This window comes from Schistocerca americana, chromosome 10 (genome assembly GCF_021461395.2).
Source record: "Schistocerca americana isolate TAMUIC-IGC-003095 chromosome 10, iqSchAmer2.1, whole genome shotgun sequence".
Lineage (NCBI taxonomy): Eukaryota > Metazoa > Arthropoda > Insecta > Orthoptera > Acrididae > Schistocerca > Schistocerca americana.
This window is the reverse complement of record NC_060128.1, coordinates 169,135,685-169,148,888: the sequence shown is the minus strand read 5'-3', so window position 1 is coordinate 169,148,888 and position 13,204 is coordinate 169,135,685. Positions and strand designations below refer to the sequence as shown.

Here is a 13,204-nt window from a genome sequence, read left to right as displayed (position 1 = left end):
AGTGGACCCGCCCAGGGAACGTCTCACACCAGACGAGTATAACTCCTATGTTTGCGTGGTAGAGTGATGGTGGTGTACACGTACGTGGAGAACTTGTTTGCGCAGCAATCGCCGACATAGTGTAGCTCAGGCGGAATAAGGGGAACCAGCCCGCATTTGCCGAGGCAGATGGAAAATCGCCTAAAAACCATCCAAAGACTGGCCGGCTCACCGGATCTCGATACAAGTACGCCGGGCGGATTCGTGCTGGGGACCAGGCGCTCCTTCCCAGTCCGGAAAGTCGTGCGTTAGACCGCACAGCTAACCGGGTGGGCATTAGTTACTTTCGTCCTCTCATTCGGGTGACATTTTCTTTTTTTAAGGAAGTGTAAGTTAGAAGGCTACCTTCACGCCTGCTCCCCAAAGCCACTTCCCTTGCAAAGTGTCAGACAACTCGAGGTCAGTTTCTGATGCTCCGTTCACCAGACGCGAAACACTTATTCGGGATACGGTGCTGTGGTGCTGTGCGCTGATTTGTGCCAGTACAGTGTCAGAGTCAGTGGTGGAGCGATGTGACCGCACACGGGAGATATGAAGGCCGCCAGCTGCAGGTAGAGGTAGAGGAGGCTTTGTATGTGTGTGTGTGTGAGGCGGTCCGGCGCGTGGCTGGGTCCCATTTCCTCCCCGCGCCGTTTTGTCGTAATTGATATCCGGTGCGCATCAGGTTACGTGTCGACGCTGCAGTCTCGCCGTTAGCCGCTGGCATAAGGCCGTGAGCCTCTGTCTGCTCTCCGGCTCGCCACGTCGCTAGCCGAGTGCGTTACCTACACCAGCGTGAGGCGGCAAACAGGGTGACAGTTATTGATCTACATTAAAAAAAAGTAAATTAGTTACAAACTACGGCGTGCACACGTCATTTATGGTAACACAGAGGAGGGGAGCAAAATTTTCGAGGGAAAGATGAGCCGTGGTAAAAATTGCTGTTTTGAAGAGCGCGCCGCAGCGCGTAGTGTGAAGCAGTCGCCCTCCGTTTCTGGGGGTGGCGCCGCTGTGGCAATCGCAGCTTTGGTGGCTCCCTATGGTGGGAAAAGGAAAGGTGGCCTGTTCACGTGCATTTAAGGGGCGCTATGAGCTCGCCAGTCGGTCAGTCTGGGTCAGTCTCTCGTCCCCAGCTTGCTAGTCTGTCTCTCGTCCGAATTTGTGGCGCAGTGAGAGAATTCAACGAGTGGTCACCCGGTCGGTGGCTTAGTTGCTGCATCTCAGTCAGCGCGTTAGGCCGCCAGTCTGCTCGAGTTTGCTCAGGCAGTGGTCATTGGCGGTTGGATCGATCGGTTGGTCGGTCGCGCACTGAGACACAAGATGACTGGTCCGCCTTGAGCGTCGGCGCATGTGAGGTCGCCACGTGAGTCCAGTGGGCCGCGGCGTATAGCAAGATGTAGTGACTTCGCGGTAGCCACGAGAGCAACAGGAATCAACCCACGACATCGGTCTGGCCGGTGCGAGCTGTGACGCCGTGAGACGGGAGATCGGCGCGCCTTCCTGCGTCCGTTGAAGCGGCTGGCAGCGGACGGTTCGGGAGAGCGATTTGGTGGTGCTGCGCCAGGTCTTCGCCACAAATCGCAGTTTATTAGAACTTAAGTGATTGGTGATTTGTTGTGTGATTTACTCTTGTAAAATTCTACTTGTTTTCTTGGTGATGTCACCAGCCGTTTTTTTTTGGGATCGTGCCACAATTCTTTTCCGTTTGCCCACCCGCGGGAAGATGGTTGTTTACTAATTGGGTGGTCCGTTTTTCCCTTGTGGAGTAAGGGGCGGGTTAGAGCAACCTGCGGTCCGGGTTGTTCAGTAATCGCCCTATCAATCTGCAGTACGTTACTAGCTGCCTCTGTCATTTTTGTCGGATTCGGTGTGTTAACGAATTTATTGGTTGAAGTGCAACGGCCTGATTCCTGAAATATGTTTTTATCTTGCCTGTCATCTTGAGAGACGGTATATGCGTACTGTAGAGCATGTTTGGCCAACCTTGTATAATTTTATGTAAGATTGCATTTCATGGGCTTTTATTTAAATGGTAATTTTAGTATATAAACTTGCCACCCTTCCACCGTAAGACTTTTCTTAGAAGATAAAATCAAGTTGCACCTACGGTGGCAAGTTAGTCTTCTAATTTTAGTGTTTTGTACCATTTCCATCCCTCCTACTGGGTGCATAGTTTGTGTGATTGTGTGAATTGTTATAACTTTAACTTTAAGGTAACATGGTGCGTTGCAGATTTGCACCTGTGTAGTCTTTCAGAGGTTGTTGTGAGCGGTCGTGACAATGGCCGTGTCAAAAGGGAGCGGCAAGGTTCTCAGCCTGAAAGCTCATACACTCAAAAATTTGTTTCTTTCTGCCTCTGAATAAATTGTAACTTCATATTTAGAGGGTGCTTTTCTGCTTATAATTTTAAATCTGTTTCTAAAAAAAAGAAGCTTTTAGGAATAAAATTCCCATTTGTTAAAAGCAATTTCATTTTGAGTTCATCAGTTACTCCCTGGCAACTACCTCCACGCTCACATAGTGTGATTAAACGTGTTAATGTTCTTGCTGAATCGCTGGTAAATAAAGTAAATTCTTAAGAAAAAGTTTTGAAATAAAACTTCACGGTTCGAAGAGGTTTATCATACACACGTGTCGGGTATCCACATTGAAGCGCCAAAGAAACTGATATAGGCATGGACATTGAAATACAGAGGTATGTATACTGGCCGAATGCGGCACTACGGTCGGTAACGGCCATATAAGACAACAAGGGTCTGGCACAGTTGTTAGATCAATTAATGTTGCCACAGTGGTAGATTATCACGTTACCAAGAGTTAAGTGAGTTTGAACGTGGTGTTATAGTCAGCGCACGAACGACGGGACAAAATATTGCATAGGTAGCGATGAAGCGAGGATTTTCCGGTACAATTTCACGAGTGTACCGCGAATATCAGGAATCCGCTAAAACATCGAATCTCCGGTATCGCTGCGGCCGGTAAAAGATCCTGCAAGAATGGGACCATCGACGACTGAAGAGAATCGTTAAACGTCACAGAAGTGCAACCCTTCCGAAAATTACTGCAGATTTCAGTGCTGTCTAATCAACAAGTGTGAGCGTGCGAACCATTCATCGAAACATCATCGATATAGGCTTTCGGAGCCATGGGCCGACTCATGTATCCTTCATGACTGCACGACGCAAAGTTTTACTCCTAGCCTGGGCTCGTCAACACCGACACTGGACTGTTGATGACTGGAATCATGTTGCCTGGTCGGACGAGTTTCGTTTCAGATCGTATCGACCGGATGGACTTGTACGGGTATGGAGACAACCTCACGAATCCATGGACAGTGTATGTCAGCTGGGGACTGTTCAAGCTGGTGGAGGCTTTGTAATGGTGTGGGGCGTATGCAGTTGGAGTGATATGAAACCCCTGATATGTCTTGATACGACTCTGACAGGTGACACGTACGTAAGCATCCAGTTTCATCATCTGTATCCATTCATCTCCACTGTGCATTCCGATAAACGTGGGCAATTCCACCAGGGCAATGCGACACCCCACAGGTGCATAATTGCTACAGAGAGCCTCCAGGAATACTCTTCTGTGTTTAAACACTTCTACTGGTCTCGAAACTCCCGAGACATGAACGTTACTGAGGATGTACTGGATGCCTCGCAACGTGCTGTTCAGAGGAGATCTCCACCCCCTCATACTCTTACTGATTTATGGACGGCCCTGCAGGATTCATGGCGTCAATTCCCTGCAGCACTACCTCAGACATTAGTCGAGTCCATGCCACGTTGTGTTGCGGCACTTCTGCGTGCTCGCGGGGGTCCTACACGGTATTAGGCAGGTGTCGCAGGTTCTTTGGCTCTTCAGTGTATATTTCTCTCTCTTTCACTTGCCGTAATGCCTCTTTATTTTCAGCACGGAACGTCCTCGACAAACTTGATCAGGAGCGGTGACCCACGTGCGAGACTCTGCAACTACATCTACATTTATACTCCACAAGCCACCCAACGGTGTGTGGCGGAGGGCACTTTACGTGCCACTGTCATTACCTCCCTTTCCTGTTACAGTCGGGTTTGGTTCGTGCGAAGAAGGACTGCCGGAAAGCCTCCGTGCGCGCTCGAATCTCTCTAATTTTACATTCGTTATCTTCTTGGGAGGTATAAGTAGGGGGACGCAATATATGCGATACCTCATCCAGAAACGCACCCTCTCGAAACCTGGCGAGCAAGCTACACCGCGATGCAGAGCGCCTCTCTTGCAGAGTCTGCCACTCGAGTTTGCTAAACATCTCCGTAACGCTATCACGCTTACCAAATAACCCTGTGACGAAACGCGCCGCTCTTCTTTGGATCTTCTCTATCTGTTAACGCTACCTGGTACTGATCCCACACCGATGAGCAATACTCAAGTATAGGTCGTGCGAGTGTTTTGTAAGCCACCTCCTTTGTTGATGGACTACATTTTCTAAGGACTCTCCCAATGAATCTCAACCTGGCACCCGCATTACCAACAAATAATTTTATATGATCATTCCACTTCAAATCGTTCCGCACGCATACTCCCAGATATTTTACAGAAGTAACTACTACCATTGTTCCGTTATCATATAATCATACAATAAAGGATCCTTCTTTCTACGTATTCGCTATACATTACATTTGTCTATGTTAAGTGTCAGTTGCCACTCCCTCCACCAAGTGCCTATCCACTGCAAATCTCCCTGCATTTCGTTGCAATTTTCTAAGGCTCTAACGTCTCTGTATACTACAGCATCATCCGCGAAAAGCCGCACGGAATTTCCGACACAATCTACTAGGTCATTTACATATATTGCGAAAAGCAATGGTCCCGTAACAGTCCCCTGTGGCACGCCAGAGGTTACTCACCGGTGTGTCCGTTGTTGGTGGCGGTGGCGGACGCGGGCGGCGTCCGGAAGCCCCTGAACCGGAGCGCGGGCAGCCGCACCTGCGTCACCAGGTGCTCCTCGATGTCTATCGGGCTCTGGTACTTGCCCGCGCACGACTGGAACTCCTCCGACCAGTGGCTGGGGCCTGCGACAGAGGGACCAGCTCAGCGCCACTCCACGATGAGGGCTTTAGGTTGGGTAACAGAAGAGACACAGCATGTCAAACCAAACACCTCTGAGCCGTGTAATTGGCACCAGTTCCGGCGACTTACTACGCCATCCTGACCCACGTGTAGGAAGATTCCACCTCGGTTCTGGTCAACCTGGAGCCAGCATTCAAATACTGGTATCTGTAGATTTCTGCTTGCTATAGCGATAATTTCAACCATCAACTGTCGTTAGACTAGCTCTGCAAAAAGGGGCATTCCAAGAGAAGACTACTAGAATCAAACATAGTTCGTAATTTGAGGAAGAAATGTCCGAGAATGTGCCTTTGGAGCACAGCATTGCATACTAGAGAAATATGGACTGTGGGAAAACACATCAATGCATAAAACACGTAAATGCATAAAAAATTATTTTGTGTAATAGAGTGACGTGATGTGTGCAGTGCTGCGCCCCGGACAAGTAATAAACAAATATACTGTTCGCTACGCCTAGGAGGAAATACAAAAATGCAGTGAATGAAGCAGGCAAAAAGGAATACAAACGTCTCAAAAATGAGATCGACAGCAAGTGCAAAATGACTAAGCAGGTACGGCTAGAGGACAAATGTAAGGATTTAGAGGCGTATATCAGTAGGGGTAAGATAGACACTGCCTACAGGAAAATTAAAGAGTCCTTTGGAGAAAAGAGAGCCACTTCCATAAATATCGAGAGCTCAGATGGGAAACGCAGTTCTAAGCAAAGAAGGGAAAGCAGAAAGGTGGAAGGAGTATATAGAGGGTCTATACAAGGGCGATGTTCTTGAGGACAAGATGATGGAAAAGGAAGAGGATGTAGTTGAAGATAAAATGGGAGATATGATACTGCAAGAAGAGTTTGACAGAGCACTGAAAGACCTAAGTCGAAACAAGGCCCCGGGAGTGGATAACATTCCATTATAACTACTGATAGCCTTGCGAGAGCCAGCCCTGACAAAACCCTACCATCTAGTGAGCAAGATGTATGAGACAGGCGAAATACCCTCAGATTCAAGAAGAATATAATAATTCCAGTACCAAAGAAAGCAGGTGTTAACAGAAGTGAAAATTACCGAACTATCAGTTTAATAAGTGACGGCTGCCAAATACTAACACCAATTCTTTACAGACGAATGGAAAAACTGGTAGAAGCCGACCTCGGGGACGACCAGTTTTGATTCCGTAGAAATGTTGGAACACGTGAAGAAATACTGACCCTACGACTTATCTTAGAAGATAAATGAAGGAAAGTCAAACCGAAGTTTCTAGCATTTGCAGACTTAGAGAAAGCTTTTGAGAAGGTTGACTGGAATACTCCCTTTCAAATTCTGAAGACAGCAGGGATCAAAATGCTATTTACAGTTAGTGCAGAAACCAGGTGGCCGTTATAAGAGTCGAGAGGCACAAAAGGGAAGCAGTGGTGAGTGAGACAGGGTTGTAGCATATCCCCGAAGTTATTCAATCTGTATATTGAGCAAGCAGTAAAGGAAACAAAAGAAAAATTCGGAGTGCCAATTAAAATCTATGCAGAAGAAATAAAAACTTTGAGGTTCGCCGATGACATTGTAATTCTGTCAGTGACAGCAAAGGACTTGGAAGAGCAGTTGAACGGAATGGACAGCGTGCTGAAAGGAGGATATAAGATGAATATCAATAAAAGCAAAACGAGGATAATGGAATGTAGTCGAATTAAATCGGGTGATTCTGAGGGAATCCGATTAGAAAATGAGACGCTTAAAGTAATAAATGAGTTTTGCTATTTGGGGAACAAAATAACTGATGATGGACGAAGTAGGAAGGATATAAAATGTAGACTGGCAATGTCAAGGAAAGCGTTTCTAAAGAAGAGAAATTTGTTAACGTCGAGTATAGATTTAAGTTTCAGAAAGACGTTTCTGAAAGTATTTGTATGGACTGTAGCCATGTGTGGACGTGAAACGTGGACGATAAATAGTTTGGACAAGAAGAGAATAGAAGCATTCGAAATGTGGTGCTACAGAAGAATGCTGAAGATAAGGTGGGTAGATCACGTAACTAATGAGGAGGTATTGAATAGGATTGGGGAGAAGAGAAGTTTGTGGCGCAACTTGACTAGAAGAAGGGATCGGTTGTTAGGACATGTTCTGAGGCATCAAAGGATCGCCAATTCTATATTGGAGTGCAGCGTGGAGGGAGACCAAGAGATGAATACACTAAGCAGATTCAGAAGGATGTAGGTTGCAGTAGGTACTGGGAGATGAAGAAGCTTGCACGGGATAGAGTAGCATGGAGAGCTGCATCAAGCCAGTCTCTGGACTGAAGACCACAACAACAACAACAAGAACGCCTAGCGCAGTGGTTGTACTCACCCAGACGGCCTTCGTAAGCGAATCCTTCCGGCCTCGCCTCGGCATTTCCTGCAACAGAGAGAGAGTCCAGCGTCAGACAAGCCTGCCATCGTGTCCAGCACCATGTGTGAACGAAAGCTCGTACAACGTCGTCACACCAGGCCGTGTTTCAAAATTGTACCTTACTAACAAAGGAAACTCCCCATCGTACTCCCCTCAGGTTTAGCGGTGAGATGGCGCAGTGGCCAGCCCGTCAAAAACTGAAGCTGATCGAGAATGAAAACAGGAAGAAGGTGTACTGAACTGTGAAAAAAGAAGTAATGTAGCAGCAACGAACGGTTCAAGCTCAAGATGTGCAACATAAAGCGAACACAAATAGCCGCGGCGTTGTGGTTGTGTCGCCACGAGTTTGATTCCCAAGTGTTCAACCCTTTTTTTCACAAAAGTATCAACTGTTCGACTGGTCATTGACGTGTCTGTTCGCAGTATTCAAATTTGTGGCTGCGTCGTGGTGTAACGTCCGTTTGCAACTGCAAGGAAGGGAGCTCCAGACGTATGTACCTTTTATTTGCACTACACAAGTATTCCATGTTGCGTTCCGAATTGGAAGTTCTGACTCTTGAATTCCTTTGTTATAACATATTTCACACCCGTCTATTTGTTGCTCTCATTTGTTTGAGAGATCTCTGAGCCATCTCGACTGCTCCTACTATTTAGCACGTTTATCGAAAACAATCATCCCATTTCGCACTTCTAAATTTCTGAAACTAATACACATTTACAATGAATTTTGGTTTTTGACGAACGGAAAACTAAAAAGGTTTTTTTATACCTTTTCATAGGTGTTGAATATTCTCTCCTTGAGACGCACGGCATATGTCAATGCGATATTCAAATTGTTACTACACTGCAGCCAGTATGTCTTGAGTTACAGCTGCCGTTATGCTGTGTCTCAGTTCGTTCATTGTTGATGCTATGGGAACCTTTTATAAACTTCTACAAGGAATAAGCACATACAGTCAGGTCCGGTGACTTTGGAGGCCAGTAATGTAAGGCTGAATAATTTGGTCCAGTGCGACAGCTCCACCGTTCAGTAATCCTTTGATTTAAAAATTCCCGCACTTCCAGATGACAGTGTGGCGGTGCCCCATCCCGTTGGTAAATGAAGTCGTTCAAATCAGTCGCGAGGTGCACGCTTGAGTCTCAGAACGTGCGCCAGCTGTGCGCATCATTTATTTCAACCGTCAACTTCGCTTCGCAATTTCTCGGGTTGTAATTGACTTATTACCATGAAATTTGTGATTTTTTTGCGTTACTGATTGCATACGAAATAATATGTGGTGTCCATTTAAAAATACACAAGTTTGTGTTGAAAATAGTATTTTTTTACGTTTTAAAATTTCGCATAGTATTTGGTTTCCCAAGCCCCGGCGTATGGTATGGGGTGCCATTGGTTACACGTCTCGGTCACCTCTTGTTCGCATTGATGGCACTTTGAACAGTGGACGTTACATTTCAGATGTGTTATGACAAGTGGCTCTACCCTTCATTCGATCCCTGCGAAACCCTACATTTCAGCAGGATAATGCACGACCGCATGTTGCAGGTCCTGTACGGACCTTTCTGGATACAGAAAATATTCGACTGCTGCCCTGGCCAGCACATTCTCCAGATCTCCCACCAATTGAAAACGTCTGGTCAATGGTGACCGAGCAACTGGTTCGTCACAATGCGCCAGTCACTATTCTTGATGAACTGTGGTATCGTGTTGAAGCTTCATGGGCAGCTGTCCTGTACACGCCATCCAAGCTCTGTTTGACTCAATGTCCAGGCGTATCAAGGCCGTGATTACGGCCAGAGGTGGTTGTTCTGGGAACTGATTTCTCAGGATCTATGCACCCAATCTCCGCGAAAATGTAATCACGTGTCAGTTCTAGTATAATATATTTGTCCAATGAATACCTGTTTATCATATGCATTTCTTCTTGGTGTAGCAATTGTAATGGGCAGTAGTGTATAATACACTGAAGCGCCTAATATCGTGTAGGGCCTCCGTGAGCACGCAGAACTGCCACAACACGACGTGGCATGGACTCGACTAACGTCTGAAGTAGTGCTGGAAGGAGCTGGCACCACGGATCCCGCAGGGCTGTCCACAAATCCGTAACAGTACAAGAGTGTGGAGCTCTCCTCTGAACAGCACGTTCCAAGGCATCCCGGATATGCTCAGTAATATTCTGCTGGCCCAGTAGAGAGACGATGGTCTCGTCTTCGCTCGCTGACTGGGGTGACCAGTCTTGTGCTCGACCGTAAGTAAGATAGCTCAAGGGGAGACGGAAGGCAAGTAGGCTTCAAAAATTCGATTTTTAGATTTTAGCGTATTTGAAATGCCTGGTCTGTCCTGCGTGAAACAGTTTTTGTTTGATAGAAATACGATACTTTTTTACTGAGATATGACGGTTTTCCTGACGATCTGTGCAATCTGGGGACGGTGACAGCAAGGCTAATGAGCGGGTATGTGCAGAACAACCTTATGGTCCTAATGTCACAGTTTCTAAATTAGAGTGCACTGGGCATGTCCAGAAGTGAATGGGGTCCAGGTTGGGAAGATTATTGAAATAAAAGTAAAAAATAGTATTGGAGGATGGTAAGAAGATGGGTGGTAAAGGTCGCCTGACAAGTGGTGAAATAGAGTACAGAATTATTATAGCTTGGCCATAAGAAGAAATGTAGAGAATTTAGAAAACATGAAAAAAGCTGTATGGGGTATCTTTTTCCATAAGCTTTCCACAAATGAAAATCCAGTGCACGGTCTTCGCCCAATGATCCTGACACTTGGTGCAAGTACAAGAGAAGTGCGAGATATGACCACAAACATTCTTTACTTGCATCAATAAAGAATTAAGTTAAAGCTATATTTAGAGACTTTTGTAAAGATACCTTGCTGAAGAAATGTCTTCATGGAAAAACCCAAAATTTAAATGAATGTGTGAATTCTGTCGCCGGCCGCGGTGGCCGAGCGGTTCTAGGCGCTTCAGTCCGGAACCGCGTGACTGTTACGGTCGCAAGTTCGAATCCTGCCTCGGGCATGGATGTGTGTGATGTCCTTAGGTTAGTTAAGTTTAAGTAGTTCTAAGTACTAGGGGAACTGATGACCTCAGATGTTAAGTCCCATAGTGCTCAGAGCCATTTGAATTCTGTCATTTGAAACCGGTTACCAAAAACTGTATTTGTTCAGCTTACAACCCTCAAATTTGGTGTTTATGATGCTATTTTACGACTCAGTGATGGTGTAATTAGAAAACTGGATATTTTGGAATTACTGGGCATAAAATCTAGTGGGAATAGATAAAGAGAGAATTCGCAAAGCAGGTATTGCTAATTTAAAATGCACAAAAGAAGCGAGCCAGGAAAGTAGAGGGACCAAGAGAAGAAAAGAAGATCAGTATGATTCAGATGATGCTAAGTATGGTGCAGGTAAATATTAGTGGTAAGTAAGTCTCATCAGTAACTATACTAGAATTGCAATATTAAACTTTAAATGGATTTTTCTCAAAACTACATTTTTTTTACTTTCAGGTACCATTATTTGATAAACTAATGGGGCTAGCAACATGAAATTTGGTCAATTTGTACTGCAGATGGTAATAAGTTATTACAAGTAAATTGAGGACCACCAAACAACCGGAAACTGTTTTATAATAATTAATGTACAAAAATTATTTAAATTTTACTAGTAAAAGAATAAAAAAATTTTCCATCAAAACCATAATAGGTATTAGGTACATTTTACTTTTAAATTGCGGAATATATGTTATATATATGCAGTAAAAATTTTATTGTGTTATCACTTATAATTCTGTTGAAAACTGTACCTGTTCAAAGGGTAAAATAGCATTGGATGAATAGGGATAAAAATTGCCTTCCGTATCCGATTAGCGGCGGCCTATCCAGAATCTTTGTGGGGACGCCTACGCCGGCGTCGCTGAGTCGTCGATGCTTCCGGCAGCGACTGCGTTCACGTCTTGCGATTGCGTTGCGGGGTACCAAACCTCGCTTTCACACTTCGCCCTTCCGACAGTACCACACCTTCCATATTTACAATTTGACCCTGAAACACATTTTCTGCGACTCTGCGGTGTTGTCTGCTTCCAAACACTTCTGAATTTTTTTTTCATTTTTTCGGTTTTGTCCTGCCCTAATTTTATTCACTGAATGTCGCCCTACAGGGTGACAATTATTGAAGTATATGAAATAAAATCGTCGCAAGTTATGAAAGGTTTGCTTGAGGACGTTGAAACTGCAAGGTTGGCTGCGGGGCATGATGGGAATCAATATGGTTTGGTTTAGCGACGAAGCCCACTTTCATTTGGATGGCATCGTCAATAAGCAGAACTGGCCCATTTGGAGGGCTGAGAATCCGCATTTCGCGATCGAGAAGTCTCTTCACCCTCAACGGCTGACTGTGTGGTGTGTAATGTCCAGTCACGGAATAATAGGTGCGATATTCCTTGATGGCACGGCCACTACCGAGCGGTACGTGAAGGTTGTCGAAGATGATTTCACCCCCAATTGCCCAAAGTGACCCCGGTTTCGACAATATGTGGTTCGCCGCGCGGAGTGGCCGCGCGGTTAGAGGCACCGTCACTGATTCCCAGAGGTTCGAGTCCTCCCTCGGGCACGGCTGTCTGTGTTGTCCTTAGCATAAGTTAGTTTAAGTAGTGTGTAAGTCTAGGGACCGATGACCTCAGCAGTTTCGTCCCATAGGAATTCACACACATTTGAAAAATATGTGGTTCATGCAAGACGGAGCTCGATCGCATCGAAGCAGGAGAGTGTTTGTTGTCCTGGTGGAGCGCTTTGGGAACCGCATTCTGGCTATGGGGTACCCAGAGCCCATTGCCAAGGGCCGCGATTGCCCGCCATATTCTCCGGATCTAGCACATGCGTCTCTTTTTCGTGGGGCTATATTAAAGACAAGGTGCACAGCAATAACGCCAAAAGCATTGTTGAGCTGAAAACTGACATTCAGAAGGTCACCGGCAGCATCGATATTCCGACACTCCTGCGGGTCATGCAGAATTTCGCTATTCGTCTGCGCCACATGGTCGCCAGTGATGGCAGGCATATCGAACATATCAAACCTAATTCCGAATATCTCTAGTGACGTTTACATGTGGAATAAAGTGTGTGCACGGCGTAGTTTGTAACCAATTTGCGTTTAATTCGTATAGTTCAATAATTGTCACCCTGCGTGTATCAGATGCAATCGATGCTATCGAGCTCCGTCTTGCATCGCAGATGTTTGGCATTCTAGAGTCTCATCTCCTACAAATGTGGTTCATCTTCAGCCAACAGCACCATGTCATCAGCGAGTTTTATTCATCTGTCATTTCCCCGCCGTTAGGTATATAGCCTTCGAAACAGGAGAGGAGGGGCTGGGGATAATATCAATCGTGTTGTATGTTGTGTTGGCAGAAGAGCCAACACCGTGTTACTAGAGGAAGCCGAAATGCACGGGTTTTAGCTCACGCAGGCTGGCGTGAGGAGGGAAAAACTATACTGACGTGAGGTCTGGAACATGACAAGGAATTAGAATTCAGAAAGCGGACGCAATTAGTTTGATACTTAACTTTAATCCATTAATGATGAACGTCTTTCTTGATGGTACATGATTCACAATATTATCTGTTCAGAATAGTAACTGAATATGGCGCCTTGCTAGGTCGCAGCAAATGATGTAGCTGAAGGCTGTGCTAAACTGTCGTCTC

At 45.7% G+C, this 13,204-nt stretch overlaps 1 protein-coding gene across 1 annotated transcript in view; it reads right to left on the bottom strand.

The window, feature by feature from the left end:
* LOC124552531 (carbonic anhydrase 2-like) overlaps window positions 1-13,204 on the bottom strand; it is a 208,014-nt gene that overhangs the window by 35,768 nt on the left and 159,042 nt on the right. The window contains exons 2-3 of the mRNA XM_047126845.1: window positions 7,455-7,502; window positions 4,905-5,069 (exon numbers count right to left, since the gene is read on the bottom strand). Of these exons, the coding sequence (XP_046982801.1) occupies window positions 4,905-5,069; window positions 7,455-7,502 (213 nt within the window). The remainder of the gene's footprint in view (window positions 1-4,904; window positions 5,070-7,454; window positions 7,503-13,204) is intronic.